The 18499-nt window shown below is 55.1% G+C and overlaps 2 protein-coding genes across 2 annotated transcripts in view; both read left to right on the forward strand.

Annotated features, from left to right (window-relative positions):
- Positions 1–18499, forward strand: part of MSRB1 (methionine sulfoxide reductase B1) — a 68633-nt gene that overhangs the window by 6493 nt on the left and 43641 nt on the right. The gene's annotated exons all lie outside the window — the stretch shown is intronic.
- The window catches only part of HS3ST6 (heparan sulfate-glucosamine 3-sulfotransferase 6), a 32240-nt gene continuing 29507 nt past the window's right edge, over positions 15767–18499 (forward strand). Inside the window, exon 1 of the mRNA XM_062614842.1 lies at positions 15767–16143. Coding sequence (XP_062470826.1) covers positions 15797–16143 — 347 coding nt within the window. The 5' untranslated portion in view covers positions 15767–15796. The remainder of the gene's footprint in view (positions 16144–18499) is intronic.

The raw sequence follows: 18499 nt of genomic DNA on the forward strand, positions 1-18499 counted from the left end.
TCAAAAGGCAGGTTTTTCCTATTGTTTTATGCACCAGTGATTAATATTTCATGTTCCCACTGTTATATATTTGCTGGCTGGCACTGGCCTACCCTGACAGTGCTTTCTTCATGTCTTACATGTCCAGCTTTTATGCACTTCAATATAGGAAGTGTGACTCTTGGCAGCGTCCTCCGGTCTTATTGAAGTCTCCTGCTTGAGCTTTCTGAATGAGGCTCATCTTGATGGCGTCAGGGCTGATGGCACGTCCTCCTTCTGCACTGATACCTCTGTTCTGTGCTGTGCCACAGCTTTTAAGCGGGTACTGCAGGTTGTGCCACTTGGATGGGGACAGTGAGGATGGCACCATGGGGACCGGATCCTGCAAGAGGATGAGGTTGGATCCTGGTATTCCTGCTGAGATGAGAGGATATGGACCAGGGTGAGAAGCTGCTCCCACTCCTGGTAGCACCCTCTGCTCATTGCCTATGCAGCAGTGGCATCACCCTGAGCCCATCTCAGTGCTCCATCACCATCCAGCACCGTTCATGCCACCGCAGTGGGGTTTCTGCTCCCCAGCACCAGTGGTAGAAGCCCAGTGGTTTTGCACTGAACTCACAGCCCTTCTGCACCCCAATCCCCCAAACCCCGTTGCGCTCCCAGCCAGCCTTGTCAGGGCAGGATGAAAACAGCCCAGGACCAAATTCCTCCGCTTTGAACACGACGACGCACTGGCGTGTGCTCCTCTGAGCACTAAATGTATTAAGACCAGGAACTGTAAGGGCAGGCTCTGCTTCTCATCCAGCTCGGAGTTAATGTAACTCAATTAGCATGAGCGGTAAATAGAGCCCGGTTTAATTTAGATGGAGAGGTTGCTGTGCCTCGAGCCTTTCCCTTCAGGAGCAGGGAAGCTGTGGGAGCACTGCCAAGAGCTCCTGCAAACCCTGAGACCATGAGATCCGGGTGCTTGGGGAGCAGCACCCAGTGAGGAGCTTCCCGGAGCATCCAGGAGGATACGATGGTTGTGAACTGTTATTAGGTGCCATATAAAAGCCTGGGAAGCCCCCGAGAGGGTGACTATTTAAAGAGTCTATTTAAAGAGGACAAGATCAGCTTGGCAGGGAGGTTGGAGCCATGTGTCTTCAGGGCTGTGCTGCATTCCTGGGACATGATGCGGAATGCGTGCATCACAGTCTATCTTTGTTCCCCTCTGACGTCTTGAGCAGGGGCTGGTATTTCATGGCCACGGCTGGGCCTGCCAGCAGCACGGCAGCTCTGCTGGAAATTAACTCCTCCAAGCTTTAAAAGCAGTCTCAAAGGCATAAAACTCAAAGTAAGAGATCAAACCTGTTAATCTAGGACTAATTCAAGCTGCTGGCTCCGGTGGGTAAAGCATTGAGGCTCTGATAGGGATGTAATGCAGGCGGGAGGTGCTGCTTCTCCCAGGCACATCCCATATCCATCCATCCATCCATCCATGCACTGGGGCATGGCACACTGCACAGCGCAGCTCCCTACCATCCATAACCCCAACTGCGGTGCTTTCCATCCACCCATCCCAGACAGTGAGACAGGAATGGGGTGGGATGCTCTTTTCCTGGGAAGTCCAGCGCAAGGGAACGGGGTTTGTGGGTGCAAGTGTGTGTGTGTGTGGTGAGGTCAGTGATGGACCATGAAATGAAGCTCGTGAAATACATCCTCCTGCGCTGGCGATGCCGAAGGGAGTGTGTTCCATCATCAGTCCTGACAGTGCCACATAACTTAGATTGCACTTAATGGAAATAGCTCATTTCACTGATGGTTTCTAAGATGCAATACTGGAGATTGGCTCATTTTCCTGTCCAGCCCATGCACTGCAGCAGGATGGCAACAACCGGGCATGGCCACTCTGGTGGGATGCAGGGAAGACCAGCAGGACCTGTGCCACTCTGGATTGGAGTTTGGATGGGAACAGGCACGGAGGGATCGCAGGTTTGGTACCCAAAGAGGCTTTGAACCCCCTGGGTTGTGTGGCACTGGGGATCTGAGACTCCCTGTGCCCCAGATCATCCATGAAGTGAGGTAGAGACCAGTATCCCCCATAGAGATGGTCCACGCTGTCCCATTGCCCCGTGGTGCTGCGGGATGGGAGCTGGAGGCTCTACTGGTGTTCAGCCTCAGCCAGGCTTCCCAGCGTGCCTTTGAGGTACGGAGACACCCTCCTTTATTGTATTGCCAAGCAGCTCTTTATCCACCTCTCAGGGTTCATGAGGCCCCGAGTGGGACCGGCTGCATCCCCTCCCTGGCTCTTTAGAGCTCATTGTAATAGTGACCTGCCAAAAAATGAGCTTGAGCAATGGGCAAATATGTCCCTTCCCAGCCCAGAAGCACTGGTGATGGGCACAGAGAGCTTATTCCTGCTTGTCCTATTGCTTTACAGAGCTGGATGTGTCAGTCAAGGACAAACCCAGATCACTGGTGCATGAAGCCTGTGGGGTCCCTGCAGAAGTGGGGCACCACTGGCCTGATCCTGCTTAGGCAAAGCAGGTGGTGTGGTGGGGATACTGATGGGGCTGAGTTGCTCCACCTGGTCAGGCACCACCCAGAGTAGGGTTTAAAGGAGGGAGCAACCAGTCTTTGTCCCTATCAGGGTGAGGTCAGCAGCATCTTGGGGTAGGGGTTGCCTTGGCACCTCTGTTAATGCTGAGACCTCAAACCCCTCCAGATAAAGAGCACTGGAGTCAGCAGGAGCAAACCCCCTGCCTGATGGCCCCATTTGGTGAGTGGATGCTTTGGCTGAATGCAGCAAATCCTTAAGAGCAGCTCTGAGCTGTGTCCCTGTCCCCATGGGCATTGTATTTCATTGCCTTTAACTGTGTGATTTAAAAACTGAGCAATAGATGTCACATAAATGCTGGCAAACAGGAGGGTGAAGAGTTGCTGTGGGGTGGGAGCCCCCAGTTTGGGTGGTGGATCATGGGGGTGCTCCTCAATGGGGCCTCCTGCACCCCCTACCCTAAATACATCTGCAGCCTCAATACCCACCCTGGTTTGTGGGTGCTTGACTCCTCCAGAGAGCTGTGAGCCCAAGCAGGCCTTTGCTGGGCAATTCATTGCTGGAGTTTGTGTCCATCCCTGGTGGGATCCATGTGGATGGAGATGGGGGCTTTGGAAGCGTGGGATGCAGCTTCCCATGAGGTGGAGGCTGCTGCGGTCCCTCAGGCTCTCAATGAGGTGGATCTCCCTTCAGAGCAAGGTGCTTGCTGCAGCCCAGCTTGCCCATGGGACACATCCCTGGGCTCTTGGAGTTGAAGGAGGCTCCTTACAAAGCTGCATCGCTGCTGGTGCCCCTGTGCTGCATGGCCAGGATGGAGCTGCCGTTTGCAGTGGGTTTTGGGGTGTTTTCTGCTGTTTGCCTCGTTCCATTTAGCCTGGGGGTGCAGTGCTTGTAAGGGGGGGGGGGGGAAGAAAAACCCAGTGGCTGCGTGTTCCTGTGTACCTGGGCTCCCTGAGCAGCACTGCCTGCTGCAGCCCCCACTGCACCGGGCTGGAGCAGGGCAGTCACTGATGTGCACTGGGTTTAATCCACATGGGTGTGTGCAGGATGGGCGAGGATAAGCCCCGAGCACTTCTTGTCTCGGAGGGATGCACTGGGAGCTGGGTTTCAACTGGGGGGAGCCAACCCCAGGCTGCATTGTGTGCCAATACGTGCTGAAGGGCGAGACGGATCGTGCCTTCATTTACAGCTGCTCACGTGCACGAGTCGCCAAAATATTCAAGGCATCCCTTTAATTTCTCCATCGGAGGCTGGCGCGGGATGCTGATGCTTATCAAACCCCTGCCTTTGGATGCAGGCTCTGGGGAGGAAACGTTGCTCTTGTCGACAGCTTGTGTCAACCCAAGGCACGGCTTAAGCCTTCGAAACTGGGCCTGAATTGGAGCTGTGCATGGGCAGGGATGGCTTTTACCCAGGGTTGTGCAGGATCTGATGTTCTGGATCCTGGTGTCCAAGGGGAGCTGTGACCTCCCGAAGCTTGGCCTCAGCCAGGCTGTGAGTGCTTCCTGTGCTGTCCCCAGCATCCTGGTGCCAGGATCCTGCTCTCCCCAGGGAACCACTGCAGAGCCATCCTGATGCCTACCAGGAGAGCTCTGCCTGGAGGGCTCCAGCCCATGAGAGAGGTTAAATCACTGCTAAACCATAGAGGAGTCTGTAAAATTAGTGGGTAATTAGCAGCGCTGTGATGTACATCGTGGCACGCCGCTGCTCCTGCAGGGATGGGTGCCTTGTGTGACATGGGTTTGCTCCTGAGACATTTGCATTGCTTTTAGCCCAGAGCTGCCATCTTGTCATTGCAAAATTAAGACAAAACAAGCAGTTTGCTGCTATAAATGATAAAAGCAAATGGAGACACCCCCCAGCAGAGCTCTGGCAGGGAGGACATCTGCCTCCTGGTCTGCAGGAGGGGAAAGGATGTGCAGTGAGAATGTGGCTGTGTGCTTGGCACCACTTGGTCTGGGTACTGGGGGGGGGGGGAAAGGGTCCGAAGCTCTGGACCCTGCACTGTGTGTGGATCACAGCACACAGTGATGGATGGATGCAGGCTGGAACCGGGGCTATGTGCAGTCTGGTATCCCCTACCATAAGACCCATTGTCTCCTGCTGCTGCACTGAGCATTGGGCTGGTGCAGCGCCCAGTACAGGCTCCTGCTGCTTCTGTGTTGCTGCTGGTGATGCTGGTTGGACATGGGTCATTTGCTGGTGAATTCTGGGGTTGGTGTTTTCCCTTTGCCCTGGCAGGCGCTGAGGCACTCAGCAGAGCCGAGGACTGCAAAGCATTTGCCATAGAATCTGAGGAATTTGGAGTGAAACCCCCGAAGAAATTAAGGACAGATGGGTTAGAGGGGAAGAAAGAAACCCAGATTCTTTCTGCTGCTCGGTGCCTGCCTCTGCAGCAGCCCCTCATCCCTGCTGCAGCTCTGCGTTGGGCATGGGGCTGCATGAGCATCCTCCTGCACCATGGGGACACCGGCACCTCTGCCCCGAGGATGATGCCACGTGGGAACGATGCCCCTGCAGCAGCCAGGACCATCACCACTCCCATAGTGATGAGCCAGGAGGTTTTGGGGGCTTCCTCTGAGGAGATCCCCGTTTCCATCCTATAGCCCCTGGTGAAGCACCAGGACCAAAGCGAGACGCGTGGCAAGAATTAATCTCTCCCTTAGCTACCAGCTCCAGGAGAGGTTCTGGGGCAAAGCCAAACCCACCAGCAGCAGTGGCTGGTGCTTTGTGAGGGGTGAGAGCCCCATCCCCATGTTATTGGTTGTAATCTCTGGGATTAGGAGCTTTTGCTTGTGCTGGCGCTGGCTCTCTGCCTGGTGCTGCATCAGCCCCAACACCTGCGCGCTGACTTCAGCACCTCAAGTATTTCTGATGCAACTGCTTGTTTGTTCCTCCTGAAGCAAGCTCAGTGCTGCTCAAAGTGTTAATGGGGAGAAATGGAGCATAATTACTCCTTTGTGTAGAAGCAGTGGGTAAAGAGCAGCGCTTGGCTGCAGAGCTGGAGCTGGGAACAGGTTGTGGTGTGATCCACCTGGGCTCTGCACTTGTGTCCTGCGAGAGCAAACTTCCTCCTGGGAGAAAATCACTGCTGCACCCACCTGCCTTCACCTGGGATCACAGAACCATGGAATGGTTTGTGTTGGAAGGGACTTCAAAGCTCCTCCAGCTCCAACCCCTGCCATGGGCAGGGACACCTTCCACTGGAGCAGCTTGCTCCAAGCCCCTGTGTCCAACCTGGCCTTGAACACTGCCAGGGATGGGGCAGCCACAGCTTCTCTGGGCACCCTGTGCCAGCGCCTCAGCACCCTCACAGGGAAGAGCTTCTGCCTAAGAGCTCATCTCAATCTCCCCTCTGGCAGGTTAAAGCCATTCCCCTTGGCCTGTCCCTACATCCCTTGTCCCAAGCCCCTCTCCAGGTTTCCTGCAGCCCCTTCAGGCACTGGAGCTGCTCTAACATCTCCCCTTCAGGACCCTTCTCTTGTCCAGGCTGACCCAGCCCAGCTCTCTCAGCCTGGCTCCATAGAAATAGTCGGGAAATGGTGCAGCTTTTCATCTCTGAAGGTGCTGTGGGCAATTGCCCTTGTGTAGGGATAAATTGCTGTGGTGTTTTTGAGATCCCATAAGCCAAGCCATGGTAAGCAGCATCCAGATGAAGCCAATGCTGGCACAGCCATGGCCAGGCTGGGAAGGAGGAGAAGGAGGCAGGAGGAGTTCGTGTGCTCCAGATGCAAACAATAAGGGCAGCGGATCTTGATTTCATCTGTCAAGTAATTGGGCTGGAAGTCTGTGCATGCTAATGACTCCACATCAAGCAGCTCAGTGCTCAGATGTGACCCATCCTACTCCATGGGGAGAGCGGGGGGCTGCAGCCCGCCGTGGCCATGATGAATCTCCCCCAGATGTTATCCCATAGGGGAAGCAAGACCCACATGTATGTTATTAATGATGCCAAAGATCTGAGGTTAAAAATGACCACGGGGTGTTCACATTAGCCCCAGGATGTAGGTCCTGCTGGGGGGGGGGCAGTGGGAGAAGGGCTGGGGGGCCTGGCCCCAACTCTGTACCTGCCATTGCATGGGGTGGGTGAGCACCAAAGTGGTCCCCAGCATCCTATTGTGGCTGTGGAGAGGAAAAGGGTGCTTATAGGAGCTCTGACAGCCGTGAGAGTTAAAGATGGGGATGACATGAGGAGAGGGATGCAGGGATATCCAGGTTGCACACAGGGGCTTGGAGCAAGCTGCTCTAGTGGAACGTGTACCTGCCCATGGCAGGGGTTGGAGCTGGATGAGCTTTAAGGTCCCTTCCAACCCAAACCACTCTATGAAGCACCCAAATATTCAGCCATGGGATGCTGGTGGGTACCACGAGCCCAAATGGAGCAATGCTGGTCTGAAGGCTTCCCGTGATGGCTTTTCCCTGTGGAGCAGAGCTTTTGGGCTCATGAGCCTCAGGTTACTGGTCTTGGCTCCATCCTTCCCAGACATGGCAGAGCCTGGGTGCTTGGACTGAAAGCTCCTGTCATCAGCCCAGCTCCAGGCAAAGCCCCATCTCCTTCCTGCAGAGCCAGCGAACACTCCAGGATGGAGCCCATGTGGGTGCCTGTGCTATAGGAGCCAGGCCCTTCCTGTCCCCAGAAAGGGGGATCCTCACCTCCAGAAGGATTATGTCTCCAAATGGGGCTTTTTTTCCCTATGAGAGGGCCAGGATACGGGGAAGCAGGATCCCCCTGCTATTGAAGCGCATGGGCAAGCGCTCTCAGTCCCCCAGCACCTGCAGGTGGTTGGTGCTGTTGTTCTGCAGCCCCGGGGCTGTGGGAATACCCGGCACCCTCTCCCATTCTGGAAGGGTTCCAGCCTTTCCTTGCTGATTGCTTCACCATGTGCATTGCGGATGATGAGAGATGAGCGGGACCAGCCCTTGCTGCTGGGTGAGACCCTCTCCGCATGCTGCCCGTGGCTCTGTTCCATTCATCTCTCCTTACTCCCATGTGAAAACCAAGCTTTTTGCTGGAAAATGGGTGTTTTCCACCCGGAACGCGAGGTCAGGGCATGCACAGCTCCAGCATGACCTGCTGGTTGTTCAGGCTTTGCTTTCGGTGTCTAGCTCATGAGCTGGCATGATGCATGCCACTATTAGGGCAAATGAGTGTATTAGCTCCTTCTGCTCATTACCCGAGTCATTATCTGTTCATTAGCGCTTCTTAATGGGGCGATATTTTGCTGTCTTAAGGGTTTTGCAGAGTTAAGACTGGAATAGACAATGCAAACAGACAAAGAAAATGCATTACCCCTATATATGGCTTAAGTAGTGCTGGGAAATGGAGCCTGGGTGCTGCTGGGGGTACCTGCAGCTGCTGACCTATGCCGGGGGCTGCCTAGCATCACTGCAGGATGGAGTGGGACCACCTCTTGTGGCGGCCTAAAAACCAGGGGTTTGACCCAAAATAGCGGCCTGATCCCTCTGCTACTACTGAAAACTTACAGAATTCAGGTTTTATTGCATTAAACCCTGAAATCTGTTTCCCACAGCAGAGGAGCAGGTTTTGCTGGGGGTGCTCAGTGTTTAACCCAGTGGTTGCTTTTTCCTCCTTCCTTCACACCCCATTTCTTACTTTCTCCGTTGCCAAAAACCCAACCAAATGCATGTCAGGACACTCGGGACCCTGCTTCCCTCCCCTTTGAGCTCCACTTTGGTTCCTCCACGCTTTGAGACGTTTCCTTTCATACTTTGCTTTGTTATTGCTCCAGATGTTCCCATTTTCCATCCCACACCTTCCTCTCCATTTGGCCAATGGATATTTGGCTGAACCAGAGCCAAATGAAAGCTACCCCCCACCTGTGCCTGGGATTAGCAGTGGCCATGCCAGAGCTTCATAGACTTGTAAATGCAGCCATCTGCACCGGGTGACTGTGCTTTTTCTGATGGCAGAGGCAAACCCAGCCCCTACCACCCAAAATGGGTTTGGGAATTTTATCCTGGAAAAAGGAAGGGGAAAAAAAAAAAAAAGCAGCTTGTAAATAGATTTGCTTGAAAAAAAAGCTGATTCCTGCAGAGATTGAGCGTGGTGGCATGGAGCTGGCTGGGGAAGCTGGTGTGCTGCAGGTGAGCAGTGAGGATGCGCTTCGGCTCCAGAGGGATCAGCTCTGGATATAGGATATAATTCACCAGCTCTGCCCCCACCAAGGCAACGAGCTGTGCCTGGCTTTTATGGCATGGAGGTGGCCCTGCTTGTTTAGTGAGCGGGAGAGCTCAGCTGGGCTCCAGTCCTCATGGCTTACTGCAGTGATGGGAGAGCAGGCTCAGGGATGGCATCCTTCCTTTGCCATCATCATTTCATGGGGTGCCAATGCACCTTCAGGCTCCCCAGTCTGTCCCAGTGCCCCCAGCTGAGCAGCAGTGGGGGAAATGCAACAGAGACATGATCTAAATGGAGTCAGATCCATTTATAAGCTAAAAATGTGGAATTAAACCATGTGCTGACCCTACTGCTAACCTGTTGTAGGTGCGTTTTGAAAAGAAACTAGGAAATTTGGTGAGGCCAAACTGGCCATAGATGAGCCTTGGAGCAAGCTGCTCTGGTGGAAGGTGCCGCTGTCCATGGCAGGGGGTTGGAACTGGATGAGCTTTAAGGCCCCTTCCAACCCAAACCATTTTATGATCCTATGTTGTTATCAGAGACGATAGGTTTGGAGCTGACCCAGTGCTGGCACTGCCATGGGTCAGGTCTCAGCTGCTGTGGCCAGAGGTTCTCACTGTGTTCTCCTCCTCCTATAGGGCTGAACTGGTGCCACGTCTCCCCCATCCTGGGATAACCCTATTGATTCAGACCCACAAATGAAGCACGGTGTGGTGGAACACCCGCAGAATGAATACTCATGTTCACATCCATATTGATGGGCCTCTCTGAGCCTTTATTGGGATGCACAGATAACTGCTGGGGAGGCTGATGATGACGTGCCAATGATGGGATCTTGCCCAGGAAAGACAGAGGTGACGGTGGCTCACCCTTGGCTTGTGGCTCTGGTAAACCCACAGGGACTTTGCCACCTCCACAGCACTGAACCCGCCTTGTCCCTGGGCTTTTTGGGCTGTAGGTCCCCCAAAACACCCATCAGGGTGCTGGGTGCTGCACTGAAAGTCCTGGTCCATCCACAGGCTGCAGTTGCAGACATCATCCATCTGCAAGCAGTGACATTTTACCCCTGAGAAAAGGGGCCTTCCTCAGGTGGAAATGGCCTTGCTGCCCCATACATCTAACCAGGATAAAGAAATCCCTCTGCTTTCACAGACCTGTGTGACACACACTGGGTAACAGCAGGTTAAACACAACAGAAGCACCTTTGCTTTTGTGCCTCTTCCCCATCCCTGTGTGTTTTCACTCCCAGGGCGATGTGAAACCATTTTCACTCTTGTGTCTTCACCCAGGAGGGCACCAGTGGAATCACTGCAGCCAGCTCTGGGTTCATATGTGTGGGGAGTGAGAGGGGAAGTGAGGGCAAGGCAGCACGGGGAAGCTGCATGGAGGATGCAGGATGGCAGCTGGAGACCTGGGACAGAGGTTTGGGGAGCTGAGGGCTGTGTCTGATACTGCACAGCTCTGCCTGCTCTAATAAAAATCGCACATTTCATGTGTATTATTTTTTAAATTGAAGCTTTAAAAAAAACCCCGGTGGGTTTTGGCTGCTTTATCCCCTTATTGGGATTATTTAAATCAAAACCAGAAACGGGGAATGGCTCCTTTTGTAACTCCAGCTGGATGGGAGCCAGCCGTGTCTGCGCTGCCGTGAGCAGGCTCTGCTTCCTGGTGCAGGGGCAGCGGGGGTGCTGCTGCCCCAAAATGCCATTGTGGGATAACGTGGAGCTGTGGCACCCGCATCCCTGCTGGGGTGATGGAGGGAGCCAAAACCCTCACTCCTGGGATGCTGCTCCTGAGACAAGAGAGGGGCTTTGCCTCGGTTCATGCAACGTGGACTCAGCCCTCAAATCCCAGCAGAACCTGAGATGACTGAGTATCCTAATGGCTGCGGATGGCACCCTCGGAGCCGGTGGGTGTTTTCGCTGTCTCCAGCCCCTTGTTATTGCTGTAGCCACGGGCAATTCTGTGCTGGGGTTTTGCAAAGCCATATTAAGGAAACTCTCGCCCTGGTGCTGCTGGCTCTCCTCCAGGCTGGAAATTGCATTCCCCCCGCTTGAAATTCCTGCCGGGGTTTCAGATGGGGAATGTTCGGCTTCACTTTCCATCCTGAGCTGCTGTCACACGTTTTAATAACAGGGGCTGTGCTACACCCCGGAGGTGGCTGTGAGCCAGGAGCTTGGAGCAGACCCATTGGAGCGGTTGTGGTGAGGCTTTGGATGGCCACGAAGGCGCTGGAGCTGCGGCAAAGTTCCTGTCCCCCCCCCCAGCCCAGCTCAGCCCCTTGGATTGAGGATGGAGTCTGTAGGTTCATTCATCATGCTGTGTGTGAGTGTGGGGATGAGTTTGTTGGTGTCTCCTTTGCTCCAAGTGATGGAAAACCCGGTCTGGAGGGGATCATGATCCCAGTTAGAGGGAGACACGATTCATTCCTGCTTTGTGCTTGTATCCATCCCAGATTGGCTGGGCTTGGGGAGCTCAGGCTAAGCTCCAATGGTTCTGTCTGGGTTTCTCCCTCTTAAACTGCTTCTTCCCACCAGCAGGATCAGGGCAAATTCCCCCCTCACATTACACTGAGGATGGGTTTTTCTTTCAGTACCTGGGGGATAAACCTCAAAGCTTGCTGGATCCCTGGGCAAAGGCTTATGGATCTCACAGACTGAGCTGGGTGGCATGGGGTGGCCTTTGCTGAGACCCTGGAGGGGACTACAGAGGGGTGGCACTGACAAAGACCCAAGTGGCATTCCCCCATCTGGATAAGTCTGCGGTCCAGCTCCGGATGGGAATCACAGCTTGGAGAATGACCCTGTCTCCTTGGCTGTGCTGCTTTAAGGACAGTCACAGGGCAGCTCTTCTGTGCCTGGGGTTTGGGCATCCCATCCCCTGTGGTACCCGCATTCCTGCGGATGGGGACCCCCGCATCCCAGGGATGGGGTTTACCTCCCCTGGCTGCAGGCACTGGCTTGCTCTCTTACCCAGCTCCCTTTCACGGATTGCTCTTTGAACCCGGGCAGTTGTGCTGCATTTGTAAAACACACCGCTGTAATCAGGGGAACAGCATTCCTAATTGGATTGGAACAGCCTGGAGTAATTGGCTGCTTGGGAGCAGCCGTTTCGAATCAAGCTGTGCGCGCCTTAATAAGTTTGCTCGCCTTTATCAGCTTGGCAAACTCTGCGGTGGAGGTGACCTGGTAAATGATCTCCTGTGTTTCTAAAGCATTTTTCATCCCCGCTGATCCCTTGAGCCCTTTTCTTTCTCTCTTTGAATAACAGACTTGGGGAAACCCCAGAGCACCCACGCTGCAGCTCCTGCTCTGCGGGCAGAGGGGAGGTCCCTGAGGAGGAGATGGTTTGTGATGCTGGGGACACCAATTGGGATGCTTCTTGGTGGTTATCCAGGGTCTCATCCTGCGTGGACCCACTGGGTTTGGGGCTGGGGAAAGGACGGGCTATGGGGGGGGTCCTGATCATGCCCTTGGATGCTGCAGTGGGTGGTTTGGAGGCAGAGCTCATCACCACTGATCCAACTGACATGGGTAGGGCAGGAGGCAGCCTGCTGCCATACCAGCCCTAGGACCACACGGTCCTCAGGAGCACAGGGACCAGCCAGGCTGCCTGTCGCTGATTAAAGGTGGTCCTGTGGTAAACTGCAAGGCTGATGGTACGTCATCACCATCACTGAGCATCCCGCAGGCTGGACCACTGCTCCCTGGTACCCTGGGGGTGCTGGCACTGATCAGTTTCACCCTCTCTGCTGCTTTATTCTCCCCTTTTGCTGCTCACCCATCACTGTTGCACATTGGCAGGGAGCTCCCATAGCCACAGCTCCGATGTTTGATCTCTTCCCCCTGGCAGCCATTGCATGCTCCTTTGGCCATAATCCAGCCCCTCAATGGAGCATCTTCCTCCACAGAGCACCAGCTTCTGCATGTCCACAGTGTCCTGGCTGCCCCTGGGCTGCCTTAGCCCCTGCTCCCCAGGAAGCTGCTGAGCCATCATCCCTGTCATGGGGCTTCCTGGGACCTTCCTGTTCCTGCTGGTGCCCGGTGAGGGGGGAATGACCCTTCTCATCCTCAGTGGAGACAATCAGCTCCAGGGTTCACAGCACCCTCGGTCAGGGCTGAGGCAGTGGTGATGTAGTACGTGAACGGCTGCGCTTGCATCTCATCAATCAGGGCTCAGAAGCACCGAGGCTCCCTCCACATCCGCAGTGTCTGTGCTGCTCCCGCCAGCACTTGCAGCCCATCCATAACCGGGCCCGTGACGGCCCCGGATGCTTTCATCTGCCTCTGCCAAAGCAGCCCCGTGGCTCCTGCAGGATGCGAGCAGCCTTGTGGCTGTAGGTGCCATCCGAGGGTGCTGAGCCCCAATGGAAGGCTTATGCAGCAACCGCGTGGTGTGCACCGGCCTTGGGAGCAAGGTGAGGTGTTGGGGTGCAGCAGTGCCCGTCCCTTCTCTCCCCAGGGGTGAGGGTAAATCCCCCCCAGCATCATTCCCTGCTCTGCACTGGGAATGGTCAGCAAAGCATGGTGCTGGCACTCGGTGCCCATCTCAGTGGCATTGCTCCTGCCTGTGGAAGGCAGCTCTGTGTAATGGACACCAGCACCACCAGCAGCAGGAGACCTTCCAATGGGATCACCAAGCTCTTGGAAAGCTGCAGTATCAGAGCTGCAGTTGAGGATGTACAAGCAGAGGGGGAAGGCACTTGGTGCACTGGCAGGGAATAGGGGATTGGAGATGAACTGGGCACCAGATCCCTGTCCCATTGTCCTTGCACAGTCGTCCTTGGGCAGCCATAAGGCATGAAGGAGGTCTAAGGGCACCAAGCACCAGGAACACTGGAACTGCTCATTTCAGAACCCCTTTATTTTCAAAATGTCCTCATTTTGCTAAAAAAATGCTTCTGTTTGTTGGTTTATATCCCTGAGCTGCTGGCAAGGCAGTGAGCTCATCCTGGCCCAGTGGGGTCCTGGCTGATGCTGGGGTCTCTCCTGCATCATGAACCCCTGCTCATCCAAACATGGGGCTGGGAAGCCTCGGGCACAGCAGCTCACAGTGCTCAAGGCTCTCCCTCTTCACCACTGCAAGCCCCAGCTCATGTTTTAAGCCTTTTTGCTCAGTTTTGAGAGTGAGAAAGGAAAAGGAGCTGCTCCTTTGACCGGGCCAGAGCAGCAGCAAACACTAGGGGAGCGCTGGCAGTGCCAAAAGCAGCACCAGCTCCCTGCCTCCACCTTTCCAGCGCCTGTGTTTTGATGAAGTACCTCAACAGGGATATATCCATGCCAAACTCTTCCAATTGGAGAGACTGCTATTTTCCAACAACAATAACGTGTATCGTCCCCCCCACCCCAACCCAAACAGGGAGCTGGAGCCGTTCCCACACGCCCCAAGTGAAACCGTTCCTTGCTGCTGATGGCTTGCGCAAACCCAACAAGAGCTGGCAAGTGCGGTGCGGCAGAGTTTGGATGTGGTTTTAGTTATCGCACTGCTCCCGATAACAGATTCGCTTCCTCGTCATCATCCTCCTCCCCCGTTTTCCCTGGGGAGCCCCGGCGGGGAGCGCTGGACGGGATCTGCGCTGTTACATCCGCTCCTCGACAAGCCGCGGCGCAGGATGGGGCCGGCAGCCACGAGAGGGCACAAAACCCCGTCCTGCTGCGCCCAGGCAGCCCTGAACCCATTCTGGCATCGCAGCCTTGCCACCCTGCGTCCCTGGTGTCATTCAGCATCGGCACCCTGCAGTCAGGCCAAGGCACGGCCACGCAGGAGCATCACTGCCTCCCAGCGCTGCCGTGTCAGCGCAGCTCTGCACCCTTCGGGTCCCAGGCTGCGGCTCTCCCCCTCCATGCTTTGGGAGACTCGTGGGATCTAATTACAAGAAGAGCTAATTGCATTAATAGGTTAATTAAGACACCGCTGATTTCAGACACAAAAAGGGGAGGCTTTCCATGAGCCTCCGTGTTCTGAGGCATGTGCTGGGATAGACCCGGGGGCACTTCAGTGAAGCCAAAGTGGGTGCCAGAAAGAACAGCCCCGTAGGAGTCCCCAGCACCGGGTCTTGGCTGGTTTGGTGATGGCACAGGCTGCCAGGAGGGCGCAGCCAGGATGCGGTGGTGCCATCACTGCAAGCAAGGCCTGGGCAGAGCACCCAGGGGTGCTGCGGGGTGCAGCTCCCACATCCCACTGATGCTGTGGCACTGGATGGGAAGTTTCCTTATTTAGCACCCTGGTTACCTTTGGGCCCCAGGGAATGGGGGATCCTCAGCAGCAGCAGGGAACCACCTTATCCCACCCCATCACCCATCGCACACGCACGTGTTAAACCACAGCACCCAAACTTCTGCCCTGGGGCTTATTTCGGAAGGTGCAGGGGAATGGCCGGAAACGCGGGACTGCCCTTCCCAAGTACAACAAATACATGCACAGGGGGGGTTGTGTTTCCACACCTGCAATGGGTGCAGCTTCATAAGCGCTGCTCATTGAGTGCTAATTGTTCTGTCGAGATGACGGCTCTTTAGTCCCAGCCGAGGGCGTTGCAGCCTCCCATGTGCATCCACAAAACCCTTCTGCAGCCTCCTTTTTCCCTGTGAGGCGCTGGCACAGGGTGCCCAAAGCAGCTGTGGCTGCCCCATCCCTGGCAGTGTTCAAGGCCAGGTTGGACACAGGGGTTTGGAGCAAGCTGCTCCAGTGGAAGGTGTCCCTGAGGTTGGAGCTGGATGGGCTTTAAGGTCCCTTCAACCCAAACCATTCCATGGTCCTGTGATTCTTTTAAAAGGGAGAAAATCGGGAAGTCAGTGCCAGGCTCTTCCCCCCCAGTGTCCTGCAAGCGGTTCCCCCTGACTGTGGCTCCTCAGCGGGGTGGGGGGGAGCCAGGGCTGGTCCTCTGGGGATGTCCCTGGGTACCCCACGCGTGTGCCTCGTCCCGTCCCGCCCCCCCATCCCATCCCATCCCATCCCATCCCATCCCATCCCATCCCATCCCATCCCATCCCATCCATCCATCCCCCGGGGCGTTGCCGCCCCCGCCCCGCGTGGGGGGCGGTACGCGAGGGCCGGGCAGGGGGCGCGGAGCCGGGACTCGGGGGGGGGGGGGTTGTGTGTGTGCAGCGGGATGCGCTGCCCATCGGGGCCGGTCGCGGCCCCCGATGGGATGTAGCGGGCGGCTGCTGGGACCCGTCGGGGGCCGCCGCGCCTCGCTGCTCCTCACCATGATCCTCTTCTTCACCTACTTCTTCTATTGCCTGCCGGGGCCCTGCGAGCCGCTGCCGCCCGCCCTGCTGCTGCCGCCGCCCGCCGCGCTCCCCGACGGCGCGGGGCTGGGTGCTGCGGGCGGCGGTAGCCGGCGGTTCCCGCAGGCCATCATCGTGGGGGTGAAGAAGGGCGGGACGCGGGCGCTGCTGGAGTTCCTGCGGGCGCACCCCGGGGTGCGGGCGGTGGGTGCGGAGCCCCACTTCTTCGACAGGTGCTACGAGAAGGGGCTGCGCTGGTACAGGTAAGGGCGAGGGAGGGGGGGGACGCCGCTGGTCGGTAGTGAAGCGCTGAGCGGGTCTAATCGCTGACCGTGGAGTGGAGATTGGGGTGGGGGGTGATGGCAACAGGCGGGTTGGGGATGGGGATAACGGGGGTCGAGGGGAATTAATGGGGGGGGGGGATGCGAAGGGAGCCGAGCCGCGGGATCACAGGGGAGAGCAAGCTCCCAACCCTGCTCGCCGTGGAAGGGGAGGAAAAGCTTTCGGTGCCGGTGCTGAAGTCGGGAGCGGTGGGAAGGCGAGCGCCGGTCCTGCCGGTCCTCCCTAATGCCCCCATTGCCGTGTTCTTCCCTGTTCCCGTGTCCCCCTGTTCCCCATCCCGCAGCCCAGGTGGCTGGGAGCGGGACAGCCCATCAACAGAAATCTACCTTTTTCCCCTCTGATTATCCATCCTTTGTGATTGTAACCTTTAATACCTGATTATCACACGTCCCAGCGTTTCCCCACCGGCTTCCCTTAGGAATTCTTTTATTCGAGTAGCTTATAAAGATAAAGGGAGCAAGAATCTCGGCTTGCAGGAGCGGGCTTGATCCTGGCTGGAAACACGAAGGCAGGGGTAGGGTGAAACAGCATCGCTTGGATCCTCGGTTGTGTCAAAGGGCAGAGCCGGCTGATTCAAGGGAGTTGCTTTGGTTGTGAGGGTTTCAATGGAATTGAACTCTTCAGGCGATAAAGCACTCGGAAGAGCAGCTACTGTGCATGTGGTGTCTATTAAAGTCCCGTCTCCCGGCCAACTCCAGAGCGGCCGGGCCAAGCGGAGTCAGAGCGTTAAGTCCCACGAAGCCCGTGAAAGGATCTGGTCCGTTGTTTTGAAGCGAATCCAAATGTGTAGGTTTATAAAAGCGCTGCGGTGTTCCCGGGGAAACATCTGAAAACAATAAGAGGAGTAGCTCTCCCTGTCCTTCCTGCCGCTCCATCCTCTTCTCCCTCGGGAATACTGTACTCTTCCGTGTTCTTAATGTTTCAGGGGAGGCTGCAGCCTGGGCGAAATCATAACCTGTGCAAAGCGGTGTGTTTAATGGGAAGTGTAATTTTAGTGGTAATTTTACCCGCAGAGTTTCAGCTCTGTGAGACCACATCTGGGCTGTAAAGTTCCTGCCTTAACGCACCTTCAGACGCAGTAAGTAGCGCGCTTATTTTTATGGCTGTATTAATACCGCCGTCATTTATCAGCTCATTTCTCAGTCCCATTTGTAGCTGCGCTGCTCGAGGAGCAATAACGATGATAACTCACCTTTTGGGGTGAGGGTTCCAACGTAGGTCTTGCTTGGCAGAATGGGAGTTTAATGACTGGTGAGCACATAATTAAAGAGGGAAGATCGAAAGCTTTCATATCGCCGTAGCCCGGTGAGACACTCACAGCGAGGGAAGAATGAATAAACCTTAGTTTTGGATTGCTGCGTAGTGAGGTTTGAGTGCAGGGAGTGCCCGCAGGGAGCCTGGCCTGAGCCCAGCGCGATGTTTTCACATCATTCTGCATATGGTTATGGTAAATTTGGAGGGCTAGAGCAGGGCAGGGTTTCGGCAGGGCCAGACGCATCGCAGGGGAGAAGCTGCATCCTTTCTAGCGAGGGAAAAATCAGTAGTTGTTTTGCTTTAGCTCTGCGCTGGGTGAGCGTGTTTTCAATCACACACACAACTATTTGCCATAGTTTCCTCTTCTTTGTGCCTCCCTTGTTTTGTCTTCTTACAAGACCTTCCTATACCAAGGGTATTTTTCCCTGGGAAAGCCAGACAGAGCTAAATGTTTGAAGCTGGGCTGTGCTGGAGAGGAGGGGAATAGAAGTTGGACAGAAGTTCAGGTTTTTCCAATGAATATCTCAGAGTGGTGTAAACATTGCTGAAATATTTGAGCGTGCTAGGAAACCAAAATTACACCAAGTGCTGCTCAAGCCAAGATATTTGGCCTGAAGGCACCTGTAGGTCCTTGCTTGTCTGAAGTAAATGTGGAAAAAAGAATCCCTTGGAAATATCGCCATGGAATGGTTTTGTTCTTTCTTGGTAGCTCAGTTCTGCAGTGATTTCCCTGCTGTGGCCAGGAGTATCTGCTTGTGGGTGCGGAGTAGTTTACACTAGAACATAAGTTACTGCCTGCAGCCATTTGTTCTTACTGGAATGTTTTGTTTTATTTAAATTAGGAATAGTCCAAAGTCCCTTTTATTATGTAGCTTTTTTTTGCTAAGGAAGATAAAAATGCTCTGCAAAAGCAGCGTCCGTATGGAATTCCTTGAGTTACTATAGGTTTAGCTAATTATAAGAAGATTAAACACCTTTTGGAGACAGCAACATAAATTACCTAATGGATAATCCAAGCATGAT

The sequence above is a fragment of the Pezoporus occidentalis genome, unplaced genomic scaffold (genome assembly GCF_034315485.1).
Source record: "Pezoporus occidentalis ecotype Australia unplaced genomic scaffold, CSIRO_AGI_Poc_V1 ctg178, whole genome shotgun sequence".
NCBI lineage: Eukaryota > Metazoa > Chordata > Aves > Psittaciformes > Psittacidae > Pezoporus > Pezoporus occidentalis.